The sequence below is a fragment of the Macaca fascicularis genome, chromosome X (genome assembly GCF_037993035.2).
Source record: "Macaca fascicularis isolate 582-1 chromosome X, T2T-MFA8v1.1".
Taxonomy (NCBI): Eukaryota; Metazoa; Chordata; class Mammalia; order Primates; family Cercopithecidae; genus Macaca; species Macaca fascicularis.
The window spans coordinates 94,231,433-94,252,995 of record NC_088395.1 but is presented as its reverse complement, the minus strand read 5'-3'; the positions used below and the strand labels follow the sequence as shown (position 1 = coordinate 94,252,995).

General features: G+C 38.1%; 1 protein-coding gene across 1 annotated transcript in view; it reads right to left on the bottom strand.

The window, feature by feature from the left end:
- KLHL4 (kelch like family member 4) overlaps window positions 1-21,563 on the bottom strand; it is a 167,942-nt gene that overhangs the window by 24,876 nt on the left and 121,503 nt on the right. The window contains exons 5-9 of the mRNA XM_005594074.5: window positions 20,237-20,449; window positions 16,867-17,053; window positions 9,982-10,206; window positions 8,171-8,333; window positions 6,231-6,443 (exon numbers count right to left, since the gene is read on the bottom strand). Coding sequence (XP_005594131.1) covers window positions 6,231-6,443; window positions 8,171-8,333; window positions 9,982-10,206; window positions 16,867-17,053; window positions 20,237-20,449 — 1,001 coding nt within the window. The remainder of the gene's footprint in view (window positions 1-6,230; window positions 6,444-8,170; window positions 8,334-9,981; window positions 10,207-16,866; window positions 17,054-20,236; window positions 20,450-21,563) is intronic.

Genomic DNA, 21,563 nt, shown 5'->3' with positions numbered 1-21,563 from the left:
GTTTTGGTATTAATGCTGGCTTCATAGAATGAATTAGGGAGGGTTCCTTCTTTTCCTATCTTGTGGAATAGTGTCAAAAGAATTGATATCAATTTTCCTTTGAATGTCTCGTAGAATTCCACTGTGAATCTGTCTGGTCCTGGACTTTTTTTTGGTGGTAATTTTTGTAGTTACCATTCCAATCTCGCTGCTTGTTATTGATCTGTTCAAGGTATCTAATTCTTTCTGATTTAAGCTAGGGAGGTTGTATTTTTCCAGAGATTTAGCAATCTCTTCTAGGTTTTTTAGTTTATGTGAGTAAAGGTGTTCATAGTACCCTTGAAGGATCTTTGGTATGTCAGTTGTAATATCTCTTTCAGTTCTTACTGAGGTTATTTGGTTTGTTTGTTCTTACTGAGGTTATTTGTATTTTGTTTGTTTGTTTGTTTCAATTTCATTTAGTTCTGCTCTGATCTTTTTGTGATAAAATTTCCAGGTGTTTTTGTGCTTCTTGTATTTGGATGTCTAGGTCTCTAGCAAGGCCAGGGAAGCTTTCCTCAGTTATTCACCCAAATATGTTTTCTAAGCTTTTAGAATTCTCTTCTTCCTCAGGAACACATATTATTGTTAGGTTTCATCGTTTAACATAATGCCAGACTTCTTGGAGGCTTTGTTCACATTTTCTTATTCGTTTTTTTTTTTTTGTCTTTGTAGGACTGGATTAATTAAAAGACCTTGTCTTTGAGCTCTGAATTTCTTTCTTCTATTGTTCAATTACATTCAGAGATTTTTCAGGGCATTTCACATTTCTAAAAGTATGTCCAAAGTTTCTGGAATTTTGATTGTTTTTTTCATTAAGCTGTCTATTTCCTTGAACATTTCTCCCTTCACTTTTTGTATCATTGTTTGTATTTCCTTGCATTGGGCTTCGCCTTTCTCTGGTCCCTCCCTGATTAGCTTAATAACTAACCTCATGAATTCTTTCTCAGGTAAATCAGAAATTTCTTATTGGTTTGGATCCATTGCTGGTGAACTAGTGTGATTTTTTTTCGGGGGGTGTTGAAGAGCCTTGTTTTTGTGATATTACCAGGCAGGGCTGGTTTTCTGGTTCCTTCTCATCTGGGTAGGCTCTGTCAGAGGGAAGGTCTAGAACTGAAGGCTGTTTTCTCAGATATCTTTTTTCCCCCAGAATGTTCCCTTGATGTAGTACTATTCCCCTTTTCCTATGGATGTGGCTTCCTGTGAGCTTAACTGCAGTGACTGTTGTCTCTATTCTGGGTCTAGCCACCCAGCAAGTCTATTTGAATCCGGGCTGATACTGGGGGGTGTCTGCACAGAGTCCTGTGATGTGAACCGTCTATGGATCTCTCAAGATGGAAACCAGTGCCTGTTCCAGTGGAGGTGGCGGGGGGTGCAATGGAGTCTGTGAGGATTCTTAGCTTTGGTGGTTTAATGCTTCATTTTTGTGCTGGTTGGCCTCCTGCCAGGAGGTAGCACTTTCCAGAAAGCATCAGCTGTGGTAGTATGGAGAGGGACTGGCCATGGGTGGGGCCCTAAAACTCCCAAGATTATATGCCCTTTGTCTTCTGCTACCAGGGTAAATAGGAAAGGGCCATCAAGTAGGGGTGGGCTAGGCGTGTCTGAGCTCAGACTCTCCTTGGGTGGGTGTAGCTGCAGCTCCTGTGGGGGATGGGGGTGAGATTCCCAGGTCACCGGAGTTGTGTACCTAGGAGGATTATGGCTGCCTCTGCTGAGTCATGCAGGTTGTCAGGGAAGTGGGGGAAAGCCAGCAGTCACAGGTCTCACCCAGCTCCCATGCAAACCGAAGAGCTGGTCTCACTCCCACTATGCTTCTCCCCAACAGCCCTGAGTCTGTTTCCAGGTGGAGGACTAGATGGGCTTGAAAACTTGCCCTAGGCTACCTGCTTCCATGCTGCAAAAGAAAAGGGCTTGGTTCTTCCCCTGCCTGTGGAGTCTGCACACCAGATTTGTGCCCTCCCCCAACTTCTGGCCAGGAGGCTTCTCAAAACGTTCAAATTGTTACAGAGTTCAGCTAAAGATTTCCTCCTCCCTGTGGAGTTTCACCCCCTGCTCCTCTGGCCAACCTCCAAATGTATCCCTGTGGCGCCAGGCAGGAATGGCCTGCTAGCGGACCCAGCAAGCTCACAGGGACTTACTGCTGCTTCCTCTACCCCTGTATTTCGCTCGGCCCTCTAAATCGCCTCAGCACCAGGTAAAGTTGGAAACTTCTCCTGCAAATAGACCTTCAGCTTCTCCAGTGGGTGTATTGTACTTGGGAGAGGAGGGTTTCCCTTTCACACTTCTGCAGTTGGGCCACTCACAATACTTGGGGTGTCTCCCGGGTCCTACACGAGCATTAGTTTTCTTCAGACGGTCTGTGGGTTCTCTCAGGATTGCTGGTTTGTTCTTGCAGTTCATCTGGAACTAAAATTGACAATGCGAGCCTCTGCACGCTGCTCTGTCTGGAGCTGCAATCTTCTCCTGCCTCATGTCCACCATGATGATTCCAATTCTGATTTGTGTACATTAATTTTGTAACCTGAAACTTTGCTGAATTCATTTCCCAGTTCTAGGAGCTTTCTGGATGAATCTTTAGGGTTTTCTAGGTATACAATCATGTCATCAGCAAACTGACAGTTTGACTTTCTTATTGCTAATTTGGATGCCCTTTATTTCTTTCTCTTGTCTGATTGCTCTGGCCAGGACTTCCAATACTATGTTGAATAGAAGTTGTGAAAGTGGGCATCATTGTCTTCTTCCCGTTCTCAGGGAGAATGCTTTCAACTTTTCTCTGTTCAATATTATGTTGGCTGTGGGTTTGTCATAGATGGCTTTCATTACCTTAAGGTATGCCCCTTCTGTGCTGATTTTGCTGAGGGTTTTAATCATAAAGGGATGCTGGACTTTGTCAAAGGGTTTTACTGCATTTGTTGAGATGATTATGCGATTTTTTAAAAAAATATTTTCATGAGATGTATCACATTTATTCACTTGTGAACATTAAACAATCCCTGAATCCCTGGTATAAAACTAACTTGATCATGGTGTATTATCTTTTTGACATGCTGTTGGATTCTGTTAACTAGTATTATGTTGAGAATTTTTGCATCTATGTTCATCATGGATATTGGGCTGTAGTTTTCTTTTTTGTTATGTCCTTTCCTGGTTTTGGTATTAGGATGATACTGGCTTCACAGAATGATTTATGGGGGATTCCCTTTTTCTCTATCTTTTGGAATAGTTTTAGTAGCACTGGTACCAATTATTCTTTGGATGTCACGTAAAATTCAGCTGTGATTTCATCTGGACCTAGACTTTTTTTGTTGGTAACTTTTTAGTTATTGTTTCAATCTTACTTCTTATTATTGGTCTGTTCAGAGTTTCTATTTTTTCCTGGTTTAATCTAGGTTGTATATTTCTAGGAATTATCCATCACCTCTAGGTTTTCTAGTTTATGTATGTAAAGGTGCTCCTAGTAGCCTTGAATGATCTTTTGTATTTCTGAGATATTGGTTGTAATATCTCCCATTTCATTTCTAACTGGGCTTATTTGAATCTTTTCCTTTCTTTTCTTGGTTAATTTTGCTAATGGTCTATGCATTTGGTTTATTTTTTTCAAAGAACCAGCTGTGTGTTTTATTTATCTTTGTATTTTTTGTTTGTTTCAATTTCATTTAGTTCTGGTCTTTCTTTTCTTCTTCTGGGTTTGTTTGTTGTTTTTTCTCTAGTTCCTTGAGGTGTAACCCTAGATTGTCTATTTGTGCTCTTTCAGACTTTTTGATGTAGGCATTCAATGCTATGAACTTTCCTCTTAGAACCACTTTTCTGTTTCCTAGAGGTTTGGAGAGGTTATATTATCATGATTGTTCAGTTCAAATAACTTTTTCTTTCAATCTTGATCTCTTTTTTTTTTTTTTGAGACAGAGTCTCGCTCTGTCACCCAGGCTGGAGTGCAGTGGCCGGATCTCAGCTCACTGCAAGCTCCGCCTCCCGGGTTCACCCCAGCCTCCTGGCCTCCTGAGTAGTTGGGACTACAGGTGCCTGCCACGTCGCCCGGCTAGTTTTTTGTATTTTTTAGTAGAGACGGGGTTTCACCGTGTTAACCAGGATGGTCTCAATCTCCTGACCTCGTGATCTGCCCGTCTCGGCCTCCCAAAGTGCTGGGATTACAGGCTTGAGCCACCGCGCCCGGCCTCAATCTTGATTTCATTGTGACTCAACGATCATTCAGAAAGCGTTTTGCCATGTTGGCCAGGCTGGTCTTAAACTCCTGATCTCAGGTGATCCTCCCACTTTGGCCTCCCAAAGTCCTGAGATTATAGGCATGAGCCACCATGCCTAGCCTGTGAATGCTTTTTATGTATGCTATTTCACTGGAGAATTTTCCATTCATATTCTACATGATACTTATTTATTTATTTATTTGATGTGTTTAAGTTGCACTTCACCTTTCTCCCATACCTCCTTGATTGGCTTAATAGTTGACCTTCTGAAATCTTCTTCTGGCAATTCAAATACATCATCTTGGTTTGGATCCATTGCTGGTGAGCTAGTGTGATCTTTTGGGGGTGTTAAAAGACCTCATTTTGTCAAACTTAAAGAATTGGTTTTCTGGTTCCTTCTCATTTGGGTAAACTATGTCAGAGGGAAGATCTGGAACTCAAGCGCTGCTGTTCAGATTCTTTTGTCCTATGGAGATGATGCCTTGATGTGGTGCTCTCCCCTTTCCCCTAAGGATGCGGTTTCCTGAGCACCAAACTGCAGCGATTGCTATTTCTTTTCTGGATCTAGCCACCCAGCAGAGCTACTGGAGTGGGGAGTGTCTGCCATGAGACCTGTGATGTGATCCGTCTTCAGGTCTCTCAGTCAGGGATACTAGCACCTACTCTCATGGAGGTGGCAAGGGAGTGAAGTATGCTCTGAGGGTCCTTGGTTGTATTTTTGTTTAGTATACTGGTTTTGTGTTGGTTGGCCTCCAGCTAGAAGTTGGCACATTCAAGAGCCCATCAGTTCCATTTGTTTAGGAAGGATACAACTTTGCCTTAGGCTTAGGCAGTGGGTAGGGCCATAGCGCTACCAAGAAATTATGACCTTTGTGTTTGTCTACCAGAGCTTAAAGAGAAACACCATCAGGTGGGGGCAGGGTTAGGCATGTCTGAGCTCAGACTCTCCTTGGGTGGAGCTTGCTGCAGCTGCTGTGGGGGATGGGGTGTGTTTTTCAGGCCAATAAAGTTATGTTCCCAGGGGGATTATGGCTATCTCAGCTTCGTCACATAGGCCACCAGGAAACTGGGGGAAAGCTGGCAGCCACAGGTCTCACCCAGCTGCCATGCAGCCTGCAGCCAGAAAGGCTGGTCGCACTCCCACTGCACCCCCACTCAACAGAACCTAGTTTATTTCAAGGCAGCCAGTGAGCAGGACTGAGAACCTACCCTAGGCCATAAGTCTCCCAGCTGAGAAAGCAAGCAGGCCCACAGTTCCTCGGCTGTCCCTGCGCAGCAATCCACCTCCCTCAGAGGGTCTGTGGATTCTCTTGGCTTTCCTGTTACGTTCCTGTGGTAGTTCTTAGAGCCAAAGTTCACAATATGGTTCTCCACACACTGCTCTGTCTATGTGAGTGGGAGCTGCGAGTTAGTCCTGGCTCCTCTCCACCATTTTTTCCCCAATCTTAGTAAACTTATTTTGATTTGAGTCTCCTGAATTGGTTGAGTGATGTAGCTTGGCACAAAATTTGTTTGTTTACCACTTTGTCTTACTATTTTATAGTGTGACTATATAACAATAAGATGGCATATTCTTTTTACATACTTTATGCTGAATCTGAAATGAATATGGAATATTTAAAAATATATATTTTTAGCCTAAGAGAAAGTGTACAATTTTACAGAAGATAAATCCACTAAAAGGATTAGCATTTATTGGAAGACTACTTTCTGGTTGTTTAAAAAATGTAATGAAACACAGTCTATTAAAAATAAAAATAAAGAAAAATTACAATTAGCTAAGATCCCATATTTGAAAGAGCCTGGAACAAGAGAGGACTGGAGTCTTAGAGGATCCCAGCTGGGAAAGGACTTGTTCTTCCTAGATTCCTGTTGTACTATTTAATTTTTTTAGAGTGGGCATAAAAATAAATTGATTTCCATTTAAAAGAAAAAAAAAATCTTTCTATTTCTAAAAAAATAAATAACCAAATAATTACATACAGAAAGAAATAGAAAAAAACTTACCGTTCCACACAGTCAGAAAGCCTGGAGCAATGGTTGGAAGCAGGGGCATCATGCCCCCCCACAACATATAAGAATCCATTATATGTGGCAACTCCCACGCCTCCACGTCTTTTGGACATTGGAGCACACAAACTCCACTTGTTAGTGTGTGGGTCAAAGTATTCCATTGATTTGAGGCAGGAACTTCCATCACGTCCACCAATAGCATATAATCTAGATAAACAGACAGAACCGCGTGTATGTATATGTGTGTATACATACACACACAAAATGCATGCATAGAGTGAGAGTGAGTGAACTTTGCACAAAGCTTTTCAAGTTTCTGAAGGGTCTGACTATATATTCTACTCCTACACTATTTTGCAGTGAATAGCAGAAGTCTGTGAATAGATCATTACCTGAGGGCACCTGTTAAAATCTATCCCAACCCAAACCTCCCTTTTTCACTATCTTTGTCACAGTCATTTTAACATAATTGAATAAAAGATTTCATGGGATATGAGGCACAGAAAAAAGAGGGAAACATCAAAAGGATTGGCAGGATAGTTCCAAAGACCAACTCCAACAACCTTACAATTTTAGCAGGGTTCAATTACCTAGGAACAGAATCTGTTGTTTTTATGTATCACTTTATATTTGCATTAAAAAATTATCACTTAGAAGACATTAACTTAATAAACAACTAAGGAAAGAGGATAGAACCTAGAAACTAGATTTTTTTTTTCCCTAGGAAGTGATATTGGCTATGACATTTCTCCCATACACTTTAAAATGCCATTCTTTTGATTAGCATTTTAAAAATAATTTTAAAATTATCATGCATTAATAAAGAAGACAGACATTTATTAATCCTTATTCCTGTAAGTTCCCTTCCTGCTGAGTTGTAAACAACAGCAACTCAGCAAAGCACAATTAAATGGGGCAAATTTCATGTTTTCATCCTGTTCTGTATTAGGTAGGAGATCACATAACTGAATCACCTGACATTATTCAGGTCAGGCTACAGATAGATTTAGGAGTAGCTTAAGCTCTAAGACACTTTAAAACTGGACCTCCTCTTAACTGCGGACATTTCCGATTTATTTCTGTGCAAGGTTCTAAAAACAATGTGTTGACATTTTGACTGAGACCATATCTATGATAATGTATTGGCTTCATGCATAGTCAATATAAACACACAAGGCTGTCTCTGGCAACTGACCCAACCTATTGTCTGAAACTCGCATGATTCATTACCCTCTTATATGCTGGTCATTGTCTCCAAAGTTCCCTTGTCAGAAAGCAAATAATACCTGGTAACAATTCAAGCTCTTAGAAACTTCTAACATCATCATGTTTTAGTATAATATCTCGGAAGTGATAGGCAAGTGACAGGAAGAGGTAAATATTCAGGAAGGGTGAGACTAGGTAGGATTCTATATTTAGGAACCCTGAACGCTCAGGAGAGAGATTGTTGAAAGAATAAAAGAATCACCTTGTTATAACCATAGACAGACTAAAGTTTTGATAAAAATAAATCATAATGTAAAAAAAGTAGTAACTTCTCGAGGGTAAAATTAGAACTGGCTTGCCTGTAAAAGTGTTTCTCAAGTTTAATGTGCACAGAAGTCACCTGAAGATCCTGTTAAAATTAAGATTCTGATTCAGGACGTTTGGGGTGGGGCTAGGATTCAACATTTCTAAATACATCTCAGGAAAGGTGGATGCTGCTGGTCCCAGGACAACACCTTGATTAGCAAGAGCATAGAGAATATTTCATCAAGTATTTATTTTAGACAAGTATTTTCAGTCCTAATGGAGAGTTCCAATGAAGATCTTTTATTATTGATAACAAGTACATCCAGGTTTTTTGGAATGCTAATTGATTGATGGATCACATCACTGAAGTTCTGTACTATATGACCTGGAAGCAATGAGCATGTGTGTTTCAACTTACTCACTTGTTGTTTAATGCAACAACACCAACTGTGCTTCTAGGAGTTGACATACTGGCTACGTAATTCCACTGTCGTCCCTCAGGGTCCCATCTTTCTACAGTATTTAGATAGCTCCATCCATCATGACCACCTACAGCATACATTGGTCCTTCAAGAGTGGCTACACCTAAAAAAATTAAAATAATATCTGGGTTCACCTAGGTATGCCACACACAATGAATATTGTTTCATTTTGCAAGCAATTAATTGCTTAACTTTTTTTTTGCTTATTAAACAGTTTTGCATGCATATGAATCGTTTACTGACTCTGTTGTAAAGCTAAGTATGGTTTTCTAACCTTATGAAACTTTCAGTTTTATTTACTATATCATAGAAGGGTATCATCGAAGTCAAAAGAGGCAGTAGAATGCATCACTTCTAGATACGTAATTTAAAAAGCTGGCTCTTTCTGGCAAAATTTCAATATTGTTTGTTGATATAACATGTAGATACAACATGATGTTGAATCTTAGATAAACCTTAGAATTACAGGCTGACTGCAGTTGGTCTTTATAACCTCTGGTGTTTAATATAGGGATAAAAAGATTCCCATGAGCTAACTTACTAGACAGCTTTTTAATGTAGTTAGAAGTTTGTTCCTTCAGGTATTATGAATAGCCCATTTCTGCTTCGCATCTGCTATGATAATTTACATAATTGATTTTTTTCCCCACCTTGACTATCCCAATCAACCTCTCAGTGGTATATCATCATCACTTCTCCTACCTATTTACTAATATCAATTATATGGAAAAATAAGCTTGCTCTGATTTCTCTGCAGGATCTTTCTGAGCTATGCCTAGGAATAACACTGACATAACTAGATAATATAATTATATAGTGTATTATTTGGCAGAGTCAATTTATCAGGATAATTGGGACAAGCAATACCATTCCTGAATCTGCCTCTTTTTAGCTCTGTAAAAGTCAAATCAAAAAAAAAAAAAAAAAGGAAAGTTTTCTGTTGTTCAGCCAACTCTTAACGATATCGCAAAAATCTGGAGCCTAGTATAAAGAAAGAGGTATCCTGACAAATATTCAGGAGAATCAAAGTTCTCCACTAGGGGCACATGATTCATCTAACTGGAAACACAATCCCTCTCAATCGTCAAGTACTTTCCTCTCTAAATTGAGCTTAGAAGAAAACTCCTTGCTGTAGTTGTATATTATTTAATAGTAAATCCCTTTGAAAAGCTGTTATCTTTTTTAGAAGGAAACCCCTTTAAAATACTGGTGGAAGGGAATCAGGAGTAACCTGCAACAACAACAAATGTTTCCCAGGCTTTTATCATTTCTTTAAGTTTTTCATCATTTTGGAGACATTTTCACTAAGGATTTGGCTAAATCCCAATTATGTGCTGCTAGATTTAATTTATTTTTTTATTTTTATTTTTTATTTTTTTATTTATTTATTTATTTTTTTTTTGAGACGGAGTCTCTCTCTGTCGCCCAGGCTGGAGTGCAGTGGTCGGATCTCAGCTCACTGCAAGCCCCGCCTCCCGGGTTTACGCCATTCTCCTGCCTCAGCCTCCCGAAGAGCTGGGACTACACGCACCCGCCACCTCGCCCGGCTAGATTTTTGTATTTTTTAGTAGAGATGGGGTTTCACCGTGTTAGCCAGGATGGTCTTGATCTCCTGACCTCGTGATCTGCCCGTCTCGGCCTCCCAAAGTGCTGGGATTACAGGCTTGAGCCACCGCGCCTGGCCAGATTTAAATTTTTAAAAACTCTACTTACTATACCTTCTTGAAAAATACATTACGTTAAGCTCTTACCTAAGCCGTGCCGATGTGTTGACATGGGAGGCATCACAGTCCAGATTCTGCCAACTGGATTAAAACATTCCACTGTATTCAAAGTTTTTAAACCGTCTCTTCCTCCCACGACATAGAGCTTATTATCAATAACTGCAACTCCAAATTGAAGCCTACGGCCATTCATGGTGCCAATATGTAGCCAACTGTTGGTCCTGAGGTCATATTTTTCAATAGTAGTAGTACCTGACAAAGGGATATTGAACAATGGTAAAATGTACTTTTATTGACATTTTGAATTGGTATTATACACGTTATAATTATATACCCATAACTTACAGCACAGTATCAGTGATTACAATTCAAATGAAGTAAGTAGCCCAGGTAATTCTACAACCTGGGAGATAAAGCAAAGGATAATCTTTTACCAACTCTGAACCCAAATAGAAGAGTCAAAATAAAATGTTTTATGTAATATGTTTGGTTTATACCCTTACAACGCTGGCTTTGGCTATACTATTCTACTGGTGGTATCAACACAAGTGTCAAATGACATAATTTATGACAAAATACCTTGGATTCTATTATTGAATGTTTGCACATCTGTTACAGATGTAATTATTGATAACCATTCAATATATTAATTTATGGTTTTTACATTTGTTTTGGGTGTGTGTGTTTGTTTGTGTGTGTGTGTTTATTTGTGTGTGTGTTTGTGTGTGTGTGTGTTTATTTAAAAGACATGTAACTAAAGGACCAGGAATGAAAATTATTTTTAAATGGGCCTTTAGCTGGGTGTGGTGGCATGCGTAGTCCCAGCTACTTAGGAGGCTGGGGTCGGAAGACCCCTTCAGCCCAGGAGGCGGAGGCTGCAGTAGGCCAAGATCAAGCCACTGTACTCCAGCCTGGGTGACAGACTGAGACTCTGACTATATAAATAAATAAATAAAATTCAAAAAATGTTAAATGGGCCTTTGGTGTTGACTCACATAATGTTCCATGACGGTAATGATGCAAGAGGTAGAGAGAAATTTATGCAGATAGTAAGGGCAAGAGAGTCCTTGGTGGAATTACCTTTCTAATCAAAAGCAGCCCCCCAAATCATTTATTTTCTAACAAAGAGCAGCCTGAAAAATCAGGCTGCAGACATAGATAAGCAAGCTGGAAGCTTGCACAGGGGAATGCCAGCAGTTGCACCGATTGGAAAGGGCTACCTTGGGGGCAGGCATTTCCAACATGGAGGCTTCATCTCCCCTTTTTTTTGTTAACACGTGTACAGTAAGAAAGAAACGGGTAACATGGCCAGCTTAGGCAGAGAACCTACCTGCATAATAAAAGATTGGTGTGGGGGCGGCCAGAGATTTGTGCCCTATGCAAATGGCACACCTGGTCCTAACCAGTCTTTTGCTCCCTATATATATCAGACACCACCTCTTCACCAGCTCATCTATGGACCCCCCTGCATTTCATCACAGATCTGGAAACCCATTTTTCCAGGACCCCTCTCTGTAGCAGAGAGCTATTCTCTTTCTTTTGCCTTTTAAATTTCTGCTCTTAATCTCAGTCTTTGTACGTCCTTGTCTTTGATTTCTGTGGCCATGAGACAACGAACCTCATGTGTTACCCCAGACAATGAACCCGCTTCAGTAGCACAAAATATTACAGTTGAAAATATAGAATTACAAGGTATTACTTTAAGTGTTAATATAATTTTATTTTCTGTTCAATCACTAATGTACAAAGTTTACTGCCGTAGTATACTGTCACTATTGACAAAGTGAACTATCACTACTGTCATAATGAATTGCCACTTCAGTAGGCAATGCTTCTTACCATTCATTTGTAATAGCTGCTGCTATTTTTTAGTAAAAGCTGCTTCTGCACAACAGGGAAACTCTGAATAATAACCAGGGTGGAAAATAATAGAATTATTTTTTACATCTATAGTGTACCTAATAGAGTTTGTGGCAGGTTTAAAAAATTTCATCCCAATTACACAAAGTCAACCACAGTAATAAGCAAAAACACTTTCCAGTTGTTCCTTTACTGGGAGATTTGTGAAGAAAATGCAGTCCATTAGGTATAATGAAGATGCAGTTAACATTTGAAGCAAACCCACTGACAGTTACAGGGCAATAGTATGGGGTCATATCCAGTCAAAATTTAAGCAGCGTGTATATTAAATATATAGCTGCTCCTTGATTAGATTGAATTAGCGGAAACCGTGTTTCCTTCCTCTAACTTTAAATATATTCTGATGAATAGTGCACTGTAAGTATTTGTGTTCCAAATTTGGGGTTTTCTAATACAAACTTGTAAATACATAAGGACTCATTTACTCTTTCTCTATCATTACTGCCTCTTTCACTGATAACATGGATTTGACTGAATACTGATTTATAGGTTAGCAATTGCTCTACTGACTATATTTACTGCTAAGAGGTCAAATTATAACACCTATCAAAATATCTTTTCTACATTAAATATCTTTGAATGGTAATGTTAAAACTGAAATAACTACAAACTGACATCTACTTTTATTCTATGTTTAATCAGTCAGTTTTCTCTGAATGTTTTCTACTTCTTTCCATTTCCTCATCCCAGTCTTCCTATGTCTGTATTCTTATCTGCTTGCTATAATTTTAACTTTTAGTTCTCTTTTTGTCAGTAGACTTTACCGATGACCTAATTTAGATTAGGAAATAAAAGCTAGTCTGCACTCATTGTTATGATTATGAAGATATGAATGGTGGGGTGATTAGAAAATTGTACAAATCTACATTAATCAGCTGTATGTAGAAGATTTACACTGAGAGATGTAGATGTGTGAATCATGCCAGGTTAAATTTTTCAAGGCATTAGATTCAATATAGAAGATAAAATGATCCCATAACTTTTGACTGCAACATGAGCATTTATGACTGGTAGTTCTACATATTGAAGTTTGAAGACTTCTCCAGCCCCTTTGTCCACCCCTAGCAATCCTTCAGCTAATCAAAATGTATATTCTCTAGCTGCTTTACTAGGGCAGCTCTATATTAGATGGAAAAATACAAATTCTATTTTTTTACTATCTTTTCCTTTAAAATTTTTCTGTATAAATAACTTTCTGCCTCAGAATGTTTGATATATTGTTTCTCAATTCATTTCTATGCTCTTACCCAATCTTCGTTCATCATCTATTCAAAAGTGAGCAAAACCCATCAAACTTATCAGTGTTGTTGAGAACACTGTAGTTCCTGCAGTAGTAAATATATCTGATGTAATGATTTCCTCCATTTACTTTACAAATGTTCCAAAAGTGACAAGATTAGCCTTTACTTTGTCTCCTGCCATACTCTTTATTCAGAATTTATTTTTTAAATAAATAAAAATTTGCAAAATACTCTGTATGTACAAGACAGACATCCAAAGTTTACTAATTGACAATTTAACAATTTTGACTCTGTGATCATACTTAGCACTTTCTAATGATTCTTTCAAATACATGGTAGGAGTTAGAGTTAGCCCCAGCCATTAGTGTGATACCTAATTTAACAGGAATTCTGAGCTTGTTATGTCAGAGAGGAAATTAGAGACTGAGGAAGCACTGTATTTCTTAAACATCAAAATATAAAAGTTATTTTTTTTTAATTTTTAAAATTTCAATAGTGTTGGGGGTACAGGTGGTTTTAGGTTACATGGGTAAGTTCTTTAGTGGTGATTTCTGAGAATTTAGTGCATCCCTCACCCAAGCAGTGTACACTGTACTCAATATGTAGTCAAAAACATCTTTTAAAAATAACTGAAACAACACACTATAAGAAAAGGCGTATGTATAGAAATTAATGTTTATACTTTTGTGAAAATATGTAAAGTAGTACATTTTTCTTTTTTTTTTTTTCTTTTTTTTTTTTTTTTTTTTTTGAGACGGAGGCTCTCTCTGTCGCCCAGGCTGGAGTGCAGTGGCCGGATCTCAGCTCACTGCAAGCTCCGCCTCCCGGGTTTACGCCATTCTCCTGCCTCAGCCTCCCGAGTAGCTGGGACTACAGGCGCCCGCCACCTCGCCCGGCTAGTTTTTTGTATTTTTTTTTTAGTAGAGGCGGGGTTTCACCGTGTTAGCCAGGATGGTCTCGATCTCCTGACCTCGTGATCTGCCCGTCTCGGCCTCCCAAAGTGCTGGGATTAGAGGCTTGAGCCACCGTGCCCGGCCAAGTAGTACATTTTTCAATGTCATACTGCTTTATACAGATAAATGCTGCCCATGTAATGTTTTTGTTATACTTCTTTGGTTTTCTTTCTTTTTCTCTTTTTCCTGTTTTTCGTTACTACGTGTTTACCCTGGTTTTCTAATAGATTCTAAAATCCCTCAAGAGTTTTGTTGTTGTTCTTTTGTCTGTAACAGTGGCAGTGTAGAAAAAGGAACATCGTATTTGAATAAGAATTTCATCTCCAGCCTTTCTTGATGTTTGTCCTTGGGTTGGCTCTCTAACCTTAAGAGGGGCAAAGTAGCGGTGACATTATTGTAACATTATTGTGAGGATTAGAAACGATGTTTGCAAAATGCCAATCAAAGATTAAGTAATCAAAAAGGTAAGGTTTTACTATTCTTTTAATGGTCTGCAACGTCCCATGAGCCTTTTATAGTGTCTCCAAATACCAGGAACTCAAAAGTGTCTCATACCCTCATTTATTTCCATAACAAACTTTGATAATAGAGTCCAGAGATTATAGGTTCATATTTCACTCATTTTTAGAGACTGATAAGGAGTTATAGATACTTATAAACATTTGTTGTAATATATTTCTTTATGGTAACAAGAAGTTAAGCAAGATTAGCCCGAATAAAATGCCAAAAATAAAAAACAAACACAAAAACCAAACAAACAAAAAACTTTTCCATTTCTCACAATGCAAATTAGGCTTTTTGCAAAGTCAGAAATGAAGGACAAGTGCACTTGCATTTTTTATTTAGTACTCTTGTAATTTAAATACCAAACAAGAAATCTTTTAATATGCTATTAATATTCAATTTAGTCAACAAAATGCAATAAAACCTCAAGTTGCCAGACTGGAAATTAATTATAGGATCTCATTGTCCTATAAAACCTATCTTGTAACATTATTGTTACAAAATACAAAAATATTGTTATTTGTTATTTTCTGAAGAACATCAGTTCTTCAAGTAACCCTACAAATCTGCAGATAATTGCATTTGCAATCTCTTGTTTTATGGGCTCATGATTAATAAGCATAGTTACTATATAGTCTTCCAATTTTCAATTACATATATCAAAGAAAATAATGTGATTCCAGTAGGACTTCAAACCAAGTTTTTAAACTTTTTTTTTTTTCTATCCCATATCCTTTCCTCATTTCCCACCATCCCCCAGTTTGAAGATGTCGCTCTGAGATAAACTTTACATCCTTGGAATGTTTTCTTTCCTCCACTCCCTTTCTTATCCCATTCTATGCTCCCACGCCTTACGCACATTTGTTTACCTAGATGCTTGATAAACACACACCATACTCACTTATCTCGTCAAATATTTCCTTAGAAGCTTCAGGGGCCATATGCTGATACAGACCAGACACCTCTAGCCACGATGGCACCAGCCCCTTAACCAGATGGAAGAATAAATAATTCAAGACAAGCCACTGAAGTGGGTCACAACACCTGCCACTTCCTAGCCACCCTGTCTATTCTGCATTCCAAACCCTCTCTTTAAAACCCCCACATTCCCTCTACAAATGGAAGAGTAGGAATTTTTGGAAAGAATTCCACCCACTCCTCCCGTTACTAGCATGGGAAAGAAAATCTTCCTCTCTTTATATTGCACCTCATTCTTGTTATTATGGCTTCTTTCTACAAGTGGCCAGCAGCCAGACCTTTTGCCAGGTGCAGTCTCTTTCCTTTGTGATTAACATGTGAAAGGAAAATAAATCTTGGGACCCCCCCCAAGCCACGAAGTCAAAAGGAAAAGTCAAGCTGGGAACTGCATCAGGCAAACCTTCCCCACCTTTTTATTCCTAAATAAGATAAATACTGAGGTTTTTCTTTTCTTTTTTTTTTTTTTTAAAGCTACATACCTCCCTCACAATTTCCCCACAGGGAAATTCCTTGTGGGCCTCCAGATGCTTATCCTTAAGCAGTTAACGTTGAATTTCTTATTTTGACAGCTTATTTTCATAGGTGCAGGATAAAGGAATGACAGAACTCAATGTCATCCCTCTGTTCACCTGAGACAAATGCATATCTGATTGCTTCCTCTGCTTTATTGTTTATGAAAAAAAATGCAGATTCTCTAAGCCAGACTAAGGCATAAGTGAGTATTCTTGTACTTCCCTCACATGTAAATTGTGTATTCAGTGAAAAGCTAATCAGCTACTCAAAAGAATGCAACCATTTGTCTCTTATCTACTTATGCGCTAGAAGTCCCCACTTTGAGTTGTCTCGCGTCCGGACAGAACCAATGTACACCTTACGCATATTGATTGATGTCTGATATCTCCCTAAAATGTATAAAATCAAGCTGTACCCTGGCCCCCTGGGGTTCAGAATGGGCACATCCTTAACCTGGGCAAAATAAACTTTGTAAATTCATTGAGACCTGTCTCACATACTTTTGGGTTCACAAACACTAAGTAAGTTTTCCTTGAAAAGATATAATATGGCAAAGTAAATATTCAAATTTTAAAACAGCTTCTATAAAGTAAAAGTGCCTATTAAGAGTTCAACACTAATCGAAAGGTTATGTCTCATAAGGTAAGTAGAAAAATGAGGTCACAACATCATACAAAGCACCCTGTTTATGAAAATTCGCTTTAGGTGCACTCATTTAACATGGCTTTAATATCACCCTTATAATTTGGAGGCTGTTAAGAATGTATCTTTTTTGAATGAAGACACTCTTAAGTTATTTTTACCTTTCATAGCATCCATGCCTCCTACAGCATAAAGTGCCCCCACAGTTGATTTTCTAGGTTTTGTCCGAGGGCTTTGCATCATGGATCTTCTCTCAGGTAAAAGATGATACTTCATAGCTTCCATCAGGAGCTTCTGACACTCAAGATCACCAGTAAACATGGAACTGGTTTCAAGATCTGCCAGTAACTGCAAAATAGTGATGCATGGCATATGAACGGAGCGTTCACCTTAGAAAGAACGTATTTGTATTTATGTAACTTTGCAGGCTGGGCGCAGTGGCGTACACCTGTAATTCCAGCACTTTGGGAGGCCAAGGTGTGTAGAACGCTGGAGCTCAGGAGTTTGAGACCGGCCTGGAAAACATGGCGATATCTGGTCTCTACAAAAAAATACAAAAATTAGCCAGGTGTGGTTGCATGTGCCTGTAATCCCAGCTACTTGTAGGCTGAGGCGGGTTGATCGTTTGAGCCTGGGAGGTAGAGGTAGAGAAAACTTGAGCTAACCTAAAGGTAGAAGTTTGATTATTTAATGTTTTTTGTTATTTAGCAAGATTTTTACTTTCACTTATCAAGGAAAATAACTAAAATTCTGCTGGTAGTAGCTAATGATCTCTGCAGATTTATTTGACACATTATTCATCTTTTGAATATGTACACATATAATTTAAAGGAGCAAACATCAAAAAGCACTCATAGAAAGTATTGTGGAAAGCAGTCAAAGAGAATGGCTGTGTCTGCACAAGCAAGAATCTCCTAGTCTACTGCATGCGGCTAATACAAGTAGCAATCTTTTTGGTGGATTTGGGGTAGTTGTGTTGGTAGTGGCGGTCATGCAAACATGCTCAGTTAAAATAATAACAGACATGGTGGATGGTATCTTTATCATCTGATCACTTCTGCAGAATATTCTGAAAGCAGGTGCTTTTTAACTGAGTTGAGATAACATGCCTTAGTAACTAGCCAGCATATTAACAAAAAGAGATGATCAATTCTTTTTATCTATCATTACCTGGCAGACAGTGACCTTATTTAACACTGATAAAAGTGAGGTAAAGTATTTTTCATGAGATGAGTTGGAGAGAAGTCAAGAGTATATTTCAGAATGTTGTCAAGAGTCATCTTAGATTGGTTCCCTTGGAGTTTTGGGTCCACAGTATCATGGGACATTGAGAGGAATAGTGAGCAGGTTGCTGGAATAGAAGAGGTAATCTTATTACATTAAACTTCTCTGAATTTTCCTGCTCTCTGTGCGTTAATTTCAGTTCTGTTCTCACTCCGCCTGTGATATCTGATGGATCTTTATTTTGACCTGCCTCATGAGAGTCCAGGCATTTGCTTAATGCATATGCTTTAGAAATAGGTCTAAAAACTAGGCTATGTATTTTTCCCTAAAAATACTCTTCAGAGATTCATCACCATCCTTTTTATATGTTTCATTTCTAAAGTATTTGTAAGGTCACCTTTTACATTCTTTTGGAAAGCCTATATTTGCATGACATTGCCTATCACTACCATCAACAGGGAAAGTTCACACAGTCCATATTCTAGGTCTAAGGCATACTCAGAGGTGGGCTACCACAGTACTGTTGGTTGTGTATTTGGGCTAGAAATGTCCCTCCATTCCAATAAAATAACAGAAGTTCAAACTAAGAAGTTCACTTTGCTGAAAATGTCTTATAGACTTAAGGCTCTGTAAAGATATAATCCTCTGATCTTACACCAGTGCATCTTAAGTTTTTTATGCCTAAAGTCACAAGAAGAAATTGTTAATACACAGATTCTTCAGCCCGTTTCCCTGAAATTGATTAACTGGGTCTGCAGTGGAACATGAGAAATTGTATTTTTAATAAGTTCACAGACCCAGGAACATTTTGAAAGGCAGTCTTTGAGAATCTCATATATCATAGAACCTTTCTTGAGAATAATACACATAAGTGTAAACGTTCACCCAAACATAAAATTTCCATAGATTCTAAAAGATCATCTATGAATCCAAAGATTTAGAACCTTGGATCTAAAATTATATATATATTTGTTATTTCTGTTTTTGGCTTTACTATTGCCTTATTCTTTGGATAAATTTGCTATAACCAGAAAGGTAATCAATGTTCTTTCATTGCATATGGATAGATTCTTAAGAGCATGCATATAGTTCTATGGAATTTAATTAACAGCTGGAAGTTTTAAAAAATGTGGAAAAATCCACTGGGCACAGTGGCTCACGCCTGTAATCCCAGCACTTTGGAGACTGAGGCAGGCGGATCACAAAGTCAGGAGATCGAGACCATCCTGGCCAACATGGTGAAACCCCATCTTTACTAAAAATACAAAAATTAGCTGGGTGTGGTGGCACGTGCCTGTAATCCCAGCTACTTGGGAGGCTGAGGCAGGAGAATCGCTTGAACTAGGGAGTCGGAGGTTGCAGTGAGCCGAGATAGCACCACTGCACTCCAGCCTGGCAACAAAGCGAGACTCCTTCTCAAAAAAAAAAAAGTGGAAAAATCATCAGCAGATTAACAATCTATTTTTCAATATTAACATTTAATTAGTAACTTTGTTACAAAAGTGGATTCATGTTAATATTTATAACATTATTGATCCACTACATCTATACAAGGTCTCTGTTTTTAATTTGGATGATATTTGAGGCCTATAGCCACAAAATCAGTATACATTACATGCATATGTGCAATATATCCACACGTATTAGACATTGTATTGATCAATTTGCTACAGAGAAAAAATTGTGGTTATCACCAATGGTGAAATTATGTGGTGAGACTGCATTCCAAAATTCAGTATGAGGTGAGTTAACCCTGGGTCTTACTCAAAGGTGTTTGTTCTTAGAATCATCTTTGCTATAATCCTTCAATTCAACATATATGGTGAGGATGCCTTTATGATTTCGTTATAGTGCATCCAAAGTATGATAGCATTTTTTGATGGTAGCAGATGATATTAATAGATATTATTCAGGATCTGACTCCTTCCTAGACTCTCCTCTGGAAGGCTATTGTACTAATTATTAACATTTTGCCTAGAAGGTGTGCAGGAAAAAAAAAAAAAAAAAAAAAAAAAAGAGTTAGCCTAGCCATTTTCCCAGTTTTTTACAAATATTATGTGGTGAAAATGAAACTAATGAGTATTCTGATGTTTATGGTTTAACCGTAGCTTTTTTTAGCCATGTTTTTTTCTGTCTTTTATTAATGCCTCTAATTGATGGCTGAATATGTCCTTCTGTGAAACAAATCTTGTACCCTCAAATTACCAGGAATCTTCTGAGAAAATACAATTAGGCAAATAAGAAACGGATTAGTGCCTACTGGTAGTTCAGAACCATATTTTAAATTACCTAGGTGATTTTCCATACCTGTGGTGGGAGTAATGGCAGTCTGATGTAAGAAAGCAGCATCCCCAGTTCTCCTTGCCTATTCTGCACATCATGCCCCACCCACTGCATTAGAGCATGAAAAATGGTCTCTTCATCAGGCACATTAATGTCATCACTGCACAGAAGTTTTGAAATTTCATTAGCTGGAAGCAGGAGGAATTCTTGGTTTTTTATTACCTCAATGAAGTGTTCCTAGAAAAGAAAGGTCATCTACTAAAACTCTGCACTTTAGAAATTTCTTAATGGAATAAGCATATCAAAGCATTTCATGTTCTTAAACTTCAGAAAATGCAAGAGACACAGATGTATCCACTTATAAAAAATAGGTGCTCCTGCTACCCATGACGTGGATAACAGGGAACCTTCTGAAGCTGAGAGGCCAAATGCTTCCGGTGGGAATTATTTATAGAACACACAAGGTTAGCTTTAACTGCTTCACAGCCCACACAGGCAGAGTGTTGGAGTCAAAAGCGGCACTTTTTGCTCCCAGCTGCTGTATGTGACAACAGCAGCTCATGATTTCACAGCTGACTGTCTAGTTGGTCTTCAGCCAAAAGTCGTAAGAAAAAGGCTGGAACTTTTTAAGGTGGTGGCTATCTTGAAAACGTAGGAGAGTTAACTCTGGCTATGTATGTGAGGCAGAAAGAAACTGAATTCCTTAGAGATAAGAAAAAAAAAAATGATGAAAAACTTTCCTTTTATGGAAAAGTATGATCTTCTATTGACCAAGAGAAAAGTACTCTTTTACAATTGGTAACAATCTATAGGTTCAGGAAAATCTATAAAGGATTCCTATGAAATTTTTTCTTTAAGAAAGAGGGAAGATGTCTTTTAAATTTATATATTATGCCCGGGTAATTTTTTTGTTTTTTTTTTTTAGTAGAGTGAGACTCTGTCTCAAAAAAAAAATAAATTTATATATTATATCTCAATTCTTTCTTCTTTCATTGTGTTGTATTTTGTCAAATATACAGTTTCAAACATCTGTGTTTCATTTTTTTTAAAATCAAAACACCATCATATTTTTTCTAGTTTATAAATATTACATGTTCTTTGTTTGACAACAGAATGATCATTTTTAATATTTCTCATAGTGAAGATCTCAAGTTTTAAATGAAATGAAATATATTTCTAAAATGAAGATAAACATACCTAACTTGCAATTTATGTTGTACAATAAACAGATATTCCAGGAACAGTGTAAGCTAGTCTCTGAATAATTGGGGTCTCTAAATAAATCGAATCACCACCTCGGCTTTACTTTTAGTTTAGTCATTGTGGAAGTGAATCAATCAAATAAGGAAGT